The sequence below is a fragment of the Aegilops tauschii genome, chromosome 6 (genome assembly GCF_002575655.3).
Source record: "Aegilops tauschii subsp. strangulata cultivar AL8/78 chromosome 6, Aet v6.0, whole genome shotgun sequence".
NCBI lineage: Eukaryota > Viridiplantae > Streptophyta > Magnoliopsida > Poales > Poaceae > Aegilops > Aegilops tauschii.
Genome location: NC_053040.3, coordinates 79,099,637 through 79,116,604, shown reverse-complemented (window position 1 = coordinate 79,116,604; position 16,968 = coordinate 79,099,637). Strand labels below are relative to the sequence as shown.

At 45.7% G+C, this 16,968-nt stretch overlaps 1 protein-coding gene and 1 pseudogene across 3 annotated transcripts; both read left to right on the top strand.

Moving 5' to 3' along the window:
• Window positions 1–854: 854 nt before the first annotated feature.
• On the top strand, window positions 855–5,462 carry LOC141025838 (uncharacterized; annotated as a pseudogene).
• Window positions 5,371–11,780, top strand: LOC109766822 (mitogen-activated protein kinase 13). Of its 3 annotated transcripts, XM_040391963.3 has the most exons (12): window positions 5,371–5,461; window positions 5,774–5,868; window positions 6,482–6,890; window positions 7,033–7,160; window positions 7,244–7,303; window positions 9,509–9,658; window positions 9,998–10,153; window positions 10,248–10,385; window positions 10,475–10,548; window positions 10,750–10,851; window positions 10,992–11,223; window positions 11,375–11,780. In XM_040391963.3, the coding sequence occupies exons 2-12, from the start codon at window positions 5,866–5,868 to the stop codon at window positions 11,438–11,440; spliced, it is 1,518 nt and encodes a 505-aa protein (XP_040247897.1). In that variant the 5' UTR covers window positions 5,371–5,461; window positions 5,774–5,865; the 3' UTR covers window positions 11,441–11,780. The 3 variants fall into 3 exon arrangements, with proteins under 3 accessions (XP_040247897.1, XP_040247898.1, XP_020181175.1); XM_040391964.3 differs by lacking the exon at window positions 5,774–5,868 and having other exon boundaries at window positions 5,372–5,461; XM_020325586.4 differs by lacking the exon at window positions 5,371–5,461 and having other exon boundaries at window positions 5,757–5,868.
• Window positions 11,781–16,968: the final 5,188 nt, after the last annotated feature.

Sequence of the window (16,968 nt, the reverse complement as noted above, 5' to 3'; positions counted from 1 at the left end):
ATCTCTTGCCAACTATAACAGTATTCTTTGTTTTGTCTTGCGCGAAAAACACGTTTTCTTTGTTTTTTTCCTTTCGCGAGAGTCATGGTTTTGCTTTCGCAAGATGCACGGTTTTGCTTTCGCGAGAGTCACGGCCGTGCCTCTCGGAAACGAAAAAACGCGTTTTCTATTTTTTTTCCTTTCACGAGAGTCACGGTTTTGCTTCCGCGAGAGGCACAGGTGTGCTTTCACGAGAGTCACGGCCGTGCCTCTCGGAAACAAAAAAAAACACGTTTTTTGTTTTTTTCCTTTCGCGAGAGTCACTGTTTTGCTTTTGCGAGAGGCACGGGTGTGCTTTCGCGAGAGTCACGGCCGTGCCTCCTTGAAAATGAAAAAACGCGCTTTCTTTTCTTTTTTTCCTTCCGCGAGAGTCACGGTTTTGCTTCCGCGAGAGGCACGGTTGTGATTTCGTGAGAGGCACACGCGTGACTCTTTCGGAAAGGGAAAAAACCCGTGCTTCCGGTTCGGTTTTTTCGTTCGACTTTTTTCGTAAAAAAAGTTCGTCAAAACCTATCAACATGGGATCTAGTTTTGAAGATCTCTACGCGAGGAGTCCAACGGTGAAAGCAGTTTGAGAGTTGGACGCACGGTTTGAGAAATAAAACGTTTTGAATAAATGGATGTACTAAAAAGGGGAAGACTCTTAGGTTGCGACAAGTGGCGCACATGCAGCGCGCCACTTGTCACAACCTGGAGAGTTGGAGTGATCTTTGCAACGAGGACTCCTCAACTAGTGATTTCGCCGAATAGGCTGAATCCTACGCGGGCCAACAGGCTAAACGTGCCGCCAGACGGGCCCATTTACTAAGGGGGCCATGGCTGGGCTGAGGAGTGCAGTATGCGGTAGCCGGCCCGTTTAGCCTAGGACGGGCGTGCCGTTCCGTGCCTGGCCCGTTTAGGCTAGGACGGGCCTGCCGTGGCCCGTAACTGCATTCCCCCGTGCCTGGAACCACGCCCCCTCCCCCCTTCTCGGCGGCAGTGACCGCAGCGACCTCCGGGCTCCGCGACTCGTCGGAGAGAAAGGCGAATCGGAATCCCCCGCAGAGGGGGAGCGCCGCCCTGGAGAGCACCCGCGGTAGCAGCGAGCGACAGCAGCGAGCAGCGCGCTGCCCAATGCTGCTCGGCGTCGCCGGAGGGGCACCACACATGGCAGGGGAAGGGGGAAGCACCCGCGGCGGCGGCTCCGCCCCGGCGACGGCGCGAGCTCGTCTCCCTCCTCCTCACTGGCCTCGCCGCCTCCACCCGCGTCTCCAACGCCAGGCCTCCGCAGCCGCTCGACACGGCCCACACCTCATGGACGCCGGTGAGTCCCTCGGAACATCAGTCGCCGCCGTCGATCTCAGTAAGCCCGCATGTTTCTTGTAGAAACGGCTGGATTTGGCTTGCCTAGAAACGTCCCCGTCGTGCTCGTTGATTCTTCCGTACGACAACCCCGATGCCGCCTACTGGTTGAACACAGTGTGTAAGCTCGCTCGCTCGAATTTGACTTGTCCTGCGTGCTCGGGGAGTTCACCCGGTCCAAACCTCCCGCCGGCTTTTCACCGGAAACTTCGGCAGAAATTTTCCATACGAACTTCAGTGGAAATGACGGCTGCATTTCTTGATTTCCTCCTGCCCATTTGACTTGCGTGAACCCGTGGAATAAATAAAGCTTTTTCCTGTGCCGTCTTTCTTTGGTTTGTCTAGGAGGTCTCGCAGCAAGCAATTTATTCGGGTAAAACATCGCCTCTTATTCTACTAGCTAGCACATCCATGTCCATGGCGTACCACTGAGACGAGCAACAGAGGCTTTTCCTTCTGCAAAGCTCGCCCAATTGATAGATGGATGCGGCAGTGGCGCTGTGCGATTCAAGGCTTTCAGGTTCATGTTCCAAGAACCTGCAACCTGTGCGCTTCTAACCCAAACTCATCTTTTATTTCTCCAACCAGGATCATGCAGGTCTTCTCTTATCCACAGTTTCCTGTTCCCTTTTTCATATCTGGAGTAGTGGAGTACAAGTTGATTTGCTGACGCTTTATTCTAATCTGGCTACGTGGTGGTGCTATTCCTTAGGTGGCTTCTGGTGTTGGTAATGCGAATCATACGGCTTAGGTTCCTGCTCTGCCCATGTGCTGGAATCTATCATTCTACAGAAGCAACAATTGTTATAGCTGTTCACATCTGACTATGCAACCCCAAATGAACTAGTCTTTTTTGCAGTTGCTTGCTCCACCAAGGCGCATTTTTTTTTCATTTTCTGTCTATATTATACGTCTCATGGGGTCAAACACTTGTTTGGTGCCGGGTGATTTCCCTCCGTACTGGTGTGATTCTCTTTAGATTAATTTCTTGGATAGTCTTGCGGAAGCTCCCGTGTCCTTGTCCTTTTCATGTTGTCGGCAGGGCCTAATTCTGCCGTCAACATGTCTTGGTTGCACCATGGAACCAGATTCTTTTCAAGTCTGACCTTCATAAGGAGATCACATCGTTATTACTCTGGATAGAGATGCTAGTTCATTGGTCATGATATTTACAGGGAAATTACTTTAGCTGGCTGCTGTTGGTATACCATAAGGCTTTATTTCCTGCTCTGCTCTTCTGGCCATGTGCATGAAACTATTCCTGCTGTAGTCATGTGTCCCATGAGGATTATTCTGTAGAGTGACAATTATTATAGCTTTTCATATCTGACTATGCAAATTTAAGCGGATTAGTTCTTGGCAGCTGCTTGCTTCAGGAAGGTGCAGTTCTCCTATTTTTTCTGTAGAGCCTGTGGTCTTGTTTTTCCCTGCACGAGGTCAAATTTGTTTGATAGTGCCTAACTTCCTCCAGTAGTTCATACTAGTTAGATTTACCATTTTTATTCGACATTCCCGCAAAAACTCTGGTGTCCTTATCACTTTAATGTTGTCTGCAGGGACTAGCTCCACCAATAAGAACTCTCGGTTCCACCTTGGTCCATGGAGCCAGATCCTTCTAAAATTGATTAAGTTTGACATTCAGAAAGGGACAGCATTTTTGTCTTGAAGCGGGTGTTGGTTCCTGGCCACGATGGTTGCAGGGAAAAGAGCATAGGTGTGTAGCAATTATCTCTCAGTTATTTTACTCGCTTCCTTGTTGATTTCTCTGGTGACTCCATGAGCATTTAGTAGGCTCTCTCTTAAACAAGGTACGACGCTTGAGCATCTTTCTGCAAACTTTGTGTGGTTGTGTGGCTTTTCTGTTGCAACCTATCGAGTTCCCTTGTTTCATGGCAAGATTTTGCTATTTGTCAGTACCTGATTGATGCAGTTCAAAAATCTAAATACTTATTTTCTTTCTCTATTAGTCTTTTACATCGGACTCATTTGTTATTGAACAGGTTTTATGACGAGTCATTCTTGATTATTCTTGCATCCATTCTATTTTGACAGGTTTTGACAATTGGGTTTCCATTCCTTTAAATTCTGTGTGTAACTTTAGTATCTCTGAACTTTTTTTCAAATGTCTTTAGATGCTCAAAATCTTTTCTTTTGAGCTGTGGACTCGAATCCCTTGCTTCCAGTGAAAGAGGAATGCTTCACCTTTCACTTCATCTTAGCTATCCATTTTAAACAAATGAGTCAATCGAATCTTGATCCATTGCAGCTTAGGTGACAGTTTAGGGAGGACACTGAACTTCATGAGAAATAGTCTACGAATTTGGGCAGCTACTGCACTCTTACTACATGGAAGTGCGAACTACCATGACAAGGCGCAGGTGCTATTGCAGCAGATCACATGTTGCATGGCAGCAAAGGCAAAGAGTTGGTAACTCTATGCTGTAACTTTAATGGGTGACTGTTCCTCTGTTAGTGCGAAGGATGTCGTGATCTCTGGTCATCTACATTTGCCGCGCTGTCACCGCATAATGTGAAGGTGTTAGGATGATGAAAGGGAGGGTTGCTGAGGTAGCTGACATATGTACAGATGATAATGTCATACATTCAGAGAGTTGGATGTGAAAGAGGAAAAATGGGATCTTGAGCGAAACATCTGATTGTCTTTTGTTTGATGAGACAGGAACACATTGCCTATATTGCTTTGGACCATTCTTACTCAAGTTGTGGCAAACTTTGGTATCCGACCAAACACCCCTCATATCTTGGCCCTTTGTTCGTTATGGATATCTTAGAAAAATGGAAAGGCATAACATGCCTATTTTATCTAGAGATAGTTGGTAAGCTTACTAGATAATAAAATGCCGCACTTGCCTAAATGAACCATGTGGATTTTATTATGGATAAATTTATATCTATATCTACTAGTATTAGTAAGTGAGGAGAAATTTGTTCTCCCCCTCAAAATGAGAGAGGGGAGAAATTTATTTCATAGGAGTAATTTATATGGAACAAATACTCACTTTTTCTTCTCAATGCTTGGTTGGATTGAATCACAAGGTATGGATTGTGACACGCAGATCATTAATTAATCATTTTTCTTTTTTTATATACGAACACCCTTCAATTTCACCATTCCTTTTTTTTTTACTTTTTACCACTCCCACAGTTAACCCGTATTAACGTGGTCTTTCTAGACATTTCCACCGTCTTTCTCTCTTGCTCTTTTCCAGCCATTTTTTTCTCGTCATTTCTAGTCCTCTCTCTTCCCAAAATTTCTCTTCCTTGCTGTATTACACAAGTAAGCCTTGTTGGCTCACTACCACCTTGTTCCTCGATGCTGGGTGTTGTTACCTATTTTCCTTGTGCCACACACTCGTTTCCTGTCCGGCTCCGGTGTGCAAGCCACCCCACCACAGCAGAGTGGAGGTGCACACAAGAAGGCACCGGAGTGCAGCTGGACGCCCAGCGTGAGATTTCACTAGGCAGCAAGGAATCGACTGAGCCATCAAGGAGCGAAGAGGCGCGAGCAGCTTCCCTATACTCTAATTTTAGGACTCACGAAATGACATATATCTTTTAGGACTTGAAATCTCACCTGCAAGTAGATAGCGTTCATCTCCCCAATAAACGCATGACAAATCTTGCTATTGAAATTCTTGCTACAAAAGATCTGTTTCCATCTGTGGTGTACAAATTGCGTTTTCCGCCAAAAAGGTTAAAAAGATCAGTTATTGGTGCTTCTCCAGATGTAGCATCCGCGTGGAGAAGATGAACTCTCCACGAGAGCCACACTTGGCGTTGCAAACGTGAGCCCATGAATTTGACTACTTTAGCCCTCCTTTCCCTTTCCCCTACCTCTATCCCACCCTCCCAGTCCCTAGCACATCTTCTTTGTTCTTCTTCACTCCTCCCATCCTCCATTGCTCACCATCTTGACTCCGTCTTGTACCCAATCAGCACAAACGCCCGATTGCTTCCTATCTGTTTAATTTGCTTCTTGTGGCTGCAGGCACCACCTTTTGGCCTTGGCGTGCAGACTTTGGATATAATCCCGATTAGCTTATCGCATCCTCGCTAATTGGTAACTTGGTGTGAACTCATTAATTTCCAAGCAATCATGTGCTGTGGAGTTTTCTTCTTATTCAGTTCAGCAGATATTTACTGAATAATTCTCCAATCTAGCACGTCATATACTTGTATGTCTAGCTTGAACTTAACACTGCCTCATTCGTATCTAGTTATTTGGATTGATATTTTCTAGGTGGCTTTGAAAGTTGACACGGAGCTCATTTCCTCCCATTCCGAACATTGATTATGATGGTCATTTGCTTCAAATTATGTTGCCATATTGACTATTGTTTTGTGATGGAAACAGCCTCTTACCGAAATGTAGGGAAAGGCTGCGTACAATAGACCCAAAGTGATCCTCGGACCCTGCGCAAGCGGGAGCTACATGCACCGGGCTGCCCTTTATTGTTGTGTGTGATGGTAGTAATACAAACTAATCCGTTCAATTATTCCATTTCTGTTACTTGAACTTTATTGGTTTCGCTGTGCTGCTTGCTCAAAGTTTGTTTGCCGATCTAATGCTTTTCTATCAATCTTCTGTTAGACTTGTCCATTATCATCAGAAGAGAATAACAATCTTCCGCTTTACTGTGGTTTAGCTCTTGGGAATTGCTTAAGTTCTTCTGTGACAATTCTTCTTGATCTTTTCTTCTCCAGTAGTTTGCGGAAGCTATTCCGTTGTAAATTTGCTTCTTCATGGTAACATATATGGCTTATTTATTTCTGAACTTGCTTTCTGATTGATTTGTTTTTACTAGATTAATCATTTGATAATCCCTCTTAGGTACATCTGCCCTCCAACTTTTGCATTGCTTTTATAATGCGCCTGGTTTTAACAAATTTGGCGATACATGAATTAGTGTTATTTCTCTTGGCTTATCCTTTTTTTTCTGTGTAATTGACTACCTAGAATTTTCCCTCACACATGCTCTATATATTGTTTTTGCTTCAGATGTTTATAGAATTCAAGATTCTACCAACATTGTCGTTCGTCATTCTTCTGTTCATGCATTCTGAAATTGTGATCTTTTAGGTAACATTGGGCATGGAGTTCTTCACAGAATATGGGGAGGCAAGCCAGTATCAGATCGAAGAGATCATTGGCAGGGGAAGCTTCGGAGTAGTTGCTGCTGCAGTAGATACCCAAACTGGGGAGCGGGTTGCGATCAAGAAGATACATGATATGTTTGAGCATGCCTCAGATGGCACCCGCATTCTTTGGGAAATCAAGCTTCTTCGGCTTCTCCGCCACCCAAACATAGTTGAGATCAAACACATCCTGCTCCCCCCTGCCCGAAGGGAGTTTAGAGATATTTATGTTGTTTTTGAGCTCATGGAGTCGGACCTACAAAAAGTGATGCAAGTAAATGAAAACCTCACTGCAGGGCATCACCGGTATTTCTTGTATCAACTTCTTCATGCCCTCAAGTACATCCATGCAGGTTAGTTCAGAAACCGTCGGCGTATCATTCACCTTATCATCAGCAATCACGTCTTATCAAGTGTGAATCCTTTGTACAGTCTTATTTTGAACTCTCATGAAACCCTGTCTTACTTTTCTGCGTATGATTTATCTTGTCGCAGCTAATGTATTTCATCGTGACTTAAAACCGAGCAACATACTTGTCAATTCGAACTGCAAACTAAAGATCTGTGACTTTGGGCTTGCACGAGCATCGCGTGATGATCCTCCCTTGGCTATATTTTGGACTGTAAGGCGTTTGTCGCTGTATTAAGTAGTTATTTTCTATTTCTCTCCTCAAGTTACTTACCTAGTGCACTTTGCAATTTGAAGGACTATGTGGCTACAAGGTGGTACCGTGCTCCTGAATTATGTGGCTCATTTTTCTTCAAAGTAAGTTGGTGTCTGTTTGTTTGAGGCCAAGTTTGCCTATGGTTGACACACATCACACACCTAAGGTTGGGCAATTTATTGACGTAGGTAGGTCTTTGGTTCAAGCCACACCTTCGGCAGGATTCTTTTTCCACCAATAAGGTCCCACATGCCATACACTTACAAAGTGTGGCAAGATCCCTTAGGCTCCAATTTCGTTGAACTAACCTTAGGCAAGTTTGGCAAAAAAAATTGTGCAAAGTGTGACATTGTTAATTCTAGAACGAAACAGCCCCTTAGTCTTCAATTCTGAGCGCACTATAGTCAATAATACAGAAAGGAAGCCTCTTGCAGTACTAAATCTGTACGCCGTTGTTGCTTGTTATTGCAGACTTGTTTCCAATGCATGAATCATTCTAATGCTTTAAATGTGTATATAATGTTTTTTCTTTCCGAAGGGCACATAAGTGCTGGTCATTGTAGTAGAAGAAAAATGCCAAGAAGGCAGATGTCTCACACTGCCAAGAAACGCAAAATAGAAAACAAAAGAACTGTAAATGTCCTAGACTATGGGCTATGGCTCAAGGCAAAGGCTCAGGAGGGTGTCCGTGTTGTGGCAAGGCCCTCAGCACCTTGGCACCAGGCATCATCCAGAGATGGGCTTCGGTGAGACTGGCGTCCACCAACTCCAGTGCGTCTAGTGAGGCATCATCAAATACGAAGTGTTGTGCAGCCTCCATAGCCGCCACATTGTGAGGATGATGATCGAGTGCTCTCCGTTGGATCTCTGAGCACCAGCTCTCTCCACAGCAACTTCAAACCAGGTGGGGAAATTATCACCGGGCTGTGGGCAGAGATGCTGGAGCGAGAAGTAGCTTAGGACCGAGTGCCAGACCTGATGTGCGGAGGCGCACCCTGTTAACAGATGCGAGTTTGTCCCGTCGTCCTGGTCGCACAACGGGCATTGATTAGGGCTGGGTAGGCCTCGCCTTTGGAGACGGTCAACACAGTTGGCTGCTGCTAGCCCTGCAAAGACTTTGCATTTCAGAGGAGCCCAGCTACCCCAGATTGGTGCTGAGAGTGGTTTTTAGACACCGCCGGCGAAAAGAGCCATGTAAGCAGATCGAGGGTTGTACTGGCGGGAGGCGGAGATAGTCCAGACGTACTGGTCGTCGCGTGTCGGCGGAGAGGATAGGGCTGCCGACGATCTCCACAAGGTGGAGTAACTCCATAATGCCCTCCACAATGAGGGCGCTTGAGATATCATGGATCCAGTGTCCTTCAGTGCATGCTTCACTCACCGTGCGGCGATTGATGACACGCATGCTGACTGCAGCAGGTACCATGGGGGACAGATCGGCCACTGACATCCTGTTATTCACCTGTCCAACCAAAATAGGGTACGGCGGCCGTCGCACAACATGACCTTGCTCGCTGCACGAAGGAGACTGTCGACATGCCTTCCATCTTAATAGGGAGTGAGCCCATGGCTTGGATGGGCCAATGCTTGGAGCCAAGGCCACCTACTCCTCAGAGCCCAGCCCATCTTCCTCGTATCTGCAATGCCCAGACCACCGAGCTTGACCAGGCGGCACACGTTTCGCCAAGCCACGGAGCAGTTGCCACCTTTCGCCTCACAATGAACTCGCCAAAAGAAATTGCATGTTTTCTTGTCGAATCGCTCGCAAACTCCCCCAGCCGTCATAGTGTGTGTATGATGTTATCTTACCATATTATTAAAACAAGTTAACGGCCACCACATATCGCTCTTAAGGGGGGTTAGAAATTCTCACATTAATCGGAGTGGAAAGCGACATTTCAACGCCATTTATTTTGGTGGTCTCAAATTGTAACGGTGCAGATTAATCTGATAAATATTAACGCTATTACAGTTGTATAAGGATTACAACTACATTTGTACTAACAAGTGTTGAGAGTTATGCAGCAAATACAGCTGTGCTTTCAAATGTGAACATGCGCTTTAGTATCTAACCACTCAGGAAATATCTTTGAAAAAACACCTTTAGAAAGTATCCAAATGCAGCCGATTATGGCGAAAACTGAAGCAGTAAAGTGGCACCAATTTTCCTTTCTAAACATGCAAATTTTGCTGAACTTATCTTCTTGCAGTGGACACTTGTAGAATCATTATTTGCAAAGCTCTTGAGACCCCCTCCCCCCAAATTTCCTACATCACCATGAACGCTGCTGATTTTCTCTGTACAGTACACCCCTGCAATTGATATTTGGAGCATAGGGTGCATATTTGCTGAAGTTCTCACTCGAAAACCATTATTTCCTGGGACGAATGTCAAGCACCAACTAGATCTGATAACAGATGTCCTTGGAACTCCATCACATGAAACCCTGTCCCAGGTATGTCTACATATCATCCATTCACGAGTGGACACAGATTTCACTGTTTTCCTGTTTTTTGTTAGTACCATACTGGTTGCTTTTTACTGGTGGTTTCTTTAAAATAAGCATATATAGACTTGGCCACAGATAGAATTCTGGCTTTCTGTAAAATGCAATACAATGTGACAGAACTACTTCCCCAACCTGGCTCACAAACGCACGACTTCTATGTGGTTGGTTCTCTAAGTAAATCGTTTCCTAGATAGTAACCTGTTTGAGATTTTTGCTACTTCTAGCACATGCCATTGCACAGTAGTGCTCAGGCAATGAATTTTAACATGGCTATAACAACTGCAGATTCGTAATGAGAAGGCCAGGAGATATTTGACTGGCATGAAGAGGAAACATCCTATCCCCTTTCCTAGTATGTTTTGTAACGCTGATCCTCAGGCTGTCCGTCTCCTAGAACGCTTACTCGCATTTGATCCTAAAGATCGACCTACTGCTGAAGAGGTATATTTTTGACAAAAAAGAGTTCTTGCTTTTATGATGACTGATTCCGAAATCGATGAGTACATAAATTTAATATTTTATATATGTATTCTAGGCTTTAGCTGATCCATATTTTGAAGGATTTCCTAACTTGGAACATGAGCCTTCACCACACCCCTTTTCAAAACTTGAGTTCGAATTTGAGAGATGGAAGCTAACAAAGGATGGTATAAGAGATCTGATATACCGAGAGGTAGAGAACCATCACTTCAGTGTATGTTTTAGGCTGACTATATCCGTCTAACTTAAAATTGGATTTTTCCTTTTCTTGAAAGCAAACAGATTTTGGAGTACCACCCACAGATGCTTCAGGATTATATCAGAGCTGGAGGACAGACTAGTTTCGTCTATCCAAGGTTAGGTTGTTTTGCCATCTGCTGCCAGCACACCAGCACTAGTGTAGATGCTTAGCATACACATGAAATTGTATAATTTGTATGCCCATGTCACATTTTGTTTTCACACAGAAATCTTTAGGACTTAGGATGTCTAACCTAGTTTAATACCCCTTATCAGCGGTATAATCTTGCTCATAATCTAATACTACCACGTTGCAGTGGGGTTGATGATATGAGACTGCAGTTTGTACATCTTGAGGAGAACCACCTCAGAGGAGAAAGAGGTACTCCACTGCGGAGGCGACATGCATCTTTACCAAGGTACATGAGTCATTATATTTTTTTTTGAAAACTGGTACATGAGTCATTATTAACTTTCAGCAGTTTCAACTTATTGTAACTGCACAAATTCTTGTATGGTTCTGATTCCGCTTGCTTCTGCACTCTTCTTCATGTGACAGGGAAAGAGTCTGTGCACCAAAGGGCAGTGATAATCAAGACTGTAACAATGAGAGGAGGAGGACAGCATCTTCTGCTGCCCAAACTACCATAAGATCACAACAAGAGGGGCTGACACATGCATATGTTTATCAAAATGGCACAAGCATTCCGAACTTCTGCTCAGGGTATTACTTGCAGAATGGTAGTACCAGTGCTTCCAGTTGTGTCATCGATGACCATGAAGGCCTGAAGGTACTCCCTGTACCAATTACAATGACACTGCCTAAATTCCTCCCAGGATCTTATAATTATCAGTGCACAATCACTCTTCTCGTGACGACCCGTGTTTATGCGAGAGACTGACCAATAGCCAATCTGTTTTCTGTTGTTTTCCACTCTTCAGGAGAACGGCGTCTCTGAGGAGGAGAAGGTGGCCTATGAACTGTCACAATGTTTTGCCAGGATTTAGCCAAGATGCACTCCTAAGCAACCATGATCCCGACGCAGCTCCAAATTTCAGCAGTGGTTCCACCATGTAGTCTTATGGGTGGAGGTGCTGCGAATTTCACAGCAACCATTTACATTATCTGAAAACATGTAATAAATCTGAGTTGAAAAATGTTGTGTTGATCTGCATCGGTATACATCCAGTGTAAATTGTGTGGGCACCGTACTGTAAGAGTCTAGAATCGAAGAACATCGTGTGTGTGTGTGTGTGTGTGTGTGTGTGTGTGTGTGTGTGTGTGCGCGTGTGTGTGTGTGTGTGTGCGTGACAGAAATAGCAGACATTCAGTTTGTGAATTGGTCAACTGCTGGTGGGTTCAGTGGGAGCAGGTGAATGAATCTGTTGCACGCAGGGCAAGCTCCCTGGCAGTGACGGACCAACAAGGGGCCCATGCTGAATCCAGTTAATCCACAGCATTTCTGCATGTGTAGCTCTATCAAGTGTAGGATATGTAGAATCATCAGCACAGCGTGACTGCAAGGGAGGGAGAGACCCAGTCAGTCAAGCCGCAGCTTCCTAACTGAACAACCACTCCATCAAATATACTACTCCCTCCGTTCATAAATACAAGTCTTTTTTAGAGATTACAATATCAACTACATACGGAGCAAAACGAGTCAACTTACACTCTAAAATATGTCTATACATTCATATGTAGTTCATATAGAAATCTCTAAAAAGACTTGTATTTAGAACCGAAGGGAGTACATGACAGAAACATGCAAACAATGCATTTTGTTTCAGATATGAGCAACTGTTATTTGTAAGTTGCCTGAAATCGAATGACCTGGATATGGGGACAAGTGGCATCGCCGCCGAAAAGGGGGGGGGGGGGGGGGGGGGGGGGGCAGAGCAACTTATGTATATTCAGTCCCATATTAATGCAGCAATATGCAAATAAATACTACTCCCTCCGTAAAGAAATATAAGAGCGTTTAGATGACTACTTTAGTGATCTGAACACTCTTATATTTCTTTATAAAGGGAGTACATACATATGACGAAAATCGCTCAAGTCTGGTTGGGTGTCTGGAACTTTTCCTGATGCCGGTGAAATTCCAGTGACCCAAATGAGGATTCAGTTACCAGGAAGAAGATTTAAAAACAGCTAATAACTCTTTATTTATCCTTTCTGAGTACATGCAGACACTGACTAAATTATTTTACACGTAGGGGAACTGATTGATACTAGCATTATCAATCTCATACCAACAATGCGATAAGCAACTCCGATTAACTGCAGCACATACTAGCACATATTCGCAAAAAAAAAAAAAAAAAAAAACTGCAGCACATACTAGCACAAAAAAATTACACACCAAACCGAGCTACTAGCTCCTGGCCACTGAAAGGAAAAGTCAATCCCACCGGTTACATCTTATATAGTTATATGCATGCTCCACGCCGGCCGTCGTCGGCGGTCAGGGTGACGCCCGCGCCTCCAGACTCTGGCTGCGCCCGTCGGGGTCGCTAGCATCGGTCCACGCGTTGTGGCGCTCTGACGGGCCGGACGGCGTGACACGAGTGCCGCGCAGCGAGAAGCCCGGCGTCCTCCGGACGCCGGCGCCCGTCGGCACTGTGCTCCCCCGGCGGTGACCACGCCGAGCTCGCCCGCTCCTGTCCGCGCGCACTGGCACGGGCATGGCACCGATGCCGCCGCATGGTCGCCGTCCGCAGATCAGCACGAGTAGGAGGAGAACGGCGACGGCGAGCCGCAGCGGTGAGACGTGTGGAGACATGGCGATCGAGCGAGGCAGATGCCCGGATGGAGGAGGAAGAAGTAGCTTTGCGGTTTGTTTGTTTGCGCTCTCTCTCTCTCTCTCTCTCTCTCTCTCTCTGCCTGACTGTGATAAGCATTGCAAGAAGCATATGAGGCTGTGTTTATATAGCACACCAGTAGACCGAGTAAGCCTGAGAGCCTGGACGTCCGTCGTATGCCTGCAGCTCAGCTGGTTGGCCAATCGTACCGTACGTACGCGTTGCACTTGCACGTGAAGGTGCGAAAAGATAAGGCCTCTCATTCGCTGCATTGGGATTTTTTTTCTCTCCTATGCATGTCATTCGTTGGAACAAAGATACATTACTATTGGTTTGGAAAGCCCCAAAAGAGTAAAAGTGGTTGAAAACAACCCTGTGTTCGAAAACTGGTTGTATAAGCTACCCCTCCGTCCGAAAATACTTATCATCAAAATGGATAAAAGGTAATGTATCTAGAACTAACATACATCTGGATACATCCCCTTTTATTTATTTTGGTGACAAGTATTTCCGGACGGAGGGAGTACCTTTAATGGATGACACCATCCGCGTAAGGAGCTCGTAATGTTTGTACTTTTAACATAAAGTTTCAAATTTCTGTGAGGTCCATGGTCTTTGGGTGCAACCAATGGAAGATAGTCGCTCGGGATTTTATCCAACTGATGGGTTCGGCATCAAGCAATAATTTATCACGCAAACATGTTTTCTGTTTATGAACAATGGCATCATAGGGATTCAGCACACACAGAGTTGATTAGAAATCTGTTAAATCTCAACCGATGGCTAGCCGGATCCATCGAAGATGGCGAATTCTCCATTCAACTTCGTAAGTAATAAAATGGCCATTCGGATGTGCCCAAATTAAAACCTTCCAATAATCTCCAGTACCTCATATGAGTAATTTTTGCATAAATCTTTGAGAAATACTTTCGTAATGGGTTTGGCTAGCTGTCATCTAACTCCTATACCATTTGATTTTACGTGAAGATTTGTGCGGGCTTTTTTTCCTTTTCTTTTTTACATAAATATTCAAAGATATAGGAGTTAGATGTGACTTTGTTAATTTCTTTTTTTAGAGTAAACTTTAATTTCTCATCTAGATGGGAATTAGCAAATCCATTTCGTAATACATATATGGTTTTAATGGTTTGATAAACATAATGATATATAAATTGCTGGTCAAAATTGTGTTTCATATATATCGATCGTGTCTATGCTCAAAATAACCACCTTTGTGAAACTGGAGATTTGTTCCAATAAAAAAGTGCAAGATGCAATAATCAAAACACCACTATATTGCATGCTGATGCCGGCACAAGAACTAATATATATATATATTCTTAAACAGTTTTGCTAAAGCACATCTAGATATGCCCTAAGTATTGCACATCTAAGTTCGAGGTGGATTTTTCCCAGAGATTCATGCAGGTATTTTCTTTCTTTTTTCTTTTTCCCTTTTTATACTTGATTGAGTCACTTAAATATGCAATAAATAGGGCACATTTAGATGTGCCCTAGACAAACCCATTCTTAAAATAAACGAAACACAACTAGTGCATGATGGATGCACACGGAACACTACGAAAGGACCAAAATAAGCTAGCAACGGAAATTCGACGGAGATGATTCTTCGAGCTCAGAGAGTGAGCCCTCGGCCGGCTTCTTCAAATTGCGACGGCGTCCTCGACGGGCTATGGCCGGCTACGAAGACGGCCACCAATAATGGTTGATCAGTGGCACCCACAGTGGCACTGGTGGTCGGGCAGATGGGGCGGAAGAGGCTTGGGGTGCATGAGCGCCGTGCGGCCATCTGGCGGGGGAGGGGCGCTGCTAATGAGCGATGTGCGGTGGCGGCCGTGTCCGCCGCCAGCATAGTTCGCGCCCGTTGTGCCAACCGGAGCCAGGTGGGCCCGCGACGCTCTTACAAGATCGGTATATTCGGGCGGGCCGGTGGGCGGATGAGGGGCGCTGCGCGTGAACACCTCGCGTCCGGAGGGCGGAGGAGGGGCGGCGCTGAAGACCGCCGTGCGGCGGCGGTCGTGTTGCACGGCGTCGGCTTGGTTTGCCCCGTTGTGCCAGCTGGAGCCACACCGGCCTGCGGCTGTCAGCGGCCCACTGTCACCCTCGACTGCGCCTGAAGAAGAAGAAGCAACATCAGCTGAAGCTGGTGTCGACAACAACAAGACTGCTACAGGACAAGATCTGAGGCCCAAGTCAACCAGGCCCAAGAAGTTACCCCAGTGGCTTGCTAGCCCAAATTGGGACCGTTAGCTCGGGTGTAACGCTACTTATAGCCATTGGCTACTTTCTCCTTTCTCTTGGCGATGGACTAGGACGCTTCGGCCGAGACTGTACTGCTACAGACGTGTGGGTGGTTGGATGGAATACGTGTGTGATACAAATCCCTAGTTCGAATTCCCCATTTTCGACATGGATATGTGAGCTAGATCCGAGATCCTCACAGTTGGTAATCGGAGCCTCTCGTCCTGGATCTTCCGCCGCATAGCCACTACACCAGATTCAGCGACCGTCGACGGCGACAGGCCATGGAGGACCTCAGTGAAGAGAGCTGAGCGGTGTCCGATCTGCTTCGTCACGAGATCTCCATCGATCTGGACAAGAAGTTCAAGGCGCAAGGTGAATCTCTCCTCAAGTCCATGAACAAGATGCTAGAAGCCAACAATTCGACGCTCGACAACCTCATGTCCATCCGTGATGAGATCGCGCTTGACCTCGAGCAAGTTAGAGCGGACGTCAACAAGCTCGAGTCCGCGGATCCGGGGCTCAAGCTGGACGGGAGTTCGATGTCGCACAACGACGACCAAGCTCGTGGAAGCGCTGCCGGCGACGGCCTGGGCTTCGAGGGTGACCACCGCGGGAAGGTGCATAACATCTATGTGCCTCCTTCGGCAAGAGGTGCGCGAGATCCAAATCCTTCGCCCAAATTTTTTTTGCCTCGTGAATTCTCTGTTTCGGATGCTGCTGAGTCATCCCCATTTTCTATGCATATGGAAATGCCTCGATTCGATGGCACCAATCCACGGATGTGGCAAAACCGTTGTGAAGATCAGTTCAGATTATGTAGCGTCCCAGCCCATAGATGGATTTCCTTGGCCACAACTCAATTTGAAGGAGTTGCGCCGCGTTGGCTGGAATCTGTTCAACGTCGTATGCCTAACTCCAATTGGAATGAATTTTGTAATGCAGTTCAAAGCAGGTTTGACCGTAACCAGCACCAAACTCTCCTGCACAAGTTATTTTGTATTGCCCAAACTAGCACAATGGAGGATTATGTGGATCGCTTCGCGGAGTTGTATGATCAGTTAACAGCCTATGAGGATTCGCCAAATGCCCTGCATTACACCACAAGATTCCTGGATGCTCTGAAACCTGGAGTTAGGATTGCTGTTGCACTGCAGAAATCCAAGGACTTAGATGTGGCTTATGAACTTGCTCTGTTGCATGAAGAATTAGGAGAAGGGATTACACCCATCAATAATTTTCCAGCCAGGCGGATGTCGTCAGTCTCTTCTGCTGTAACATCCCCTAAAGTCAGAACTGTAGATGATCGGAAGGGGTCTGAAACTGTTAAACCCACCATAATGAGGATAAGTGGTTTACATTGCATGAGTATATATAGGAGATCCAAGTGCCTCTGTTTTGTTTGTGGTGAAAGGTGGTCCAAGGATCATGTGTGCAAGTCCATTGTTCAGCTGCATTTTGTTTAGGAGACG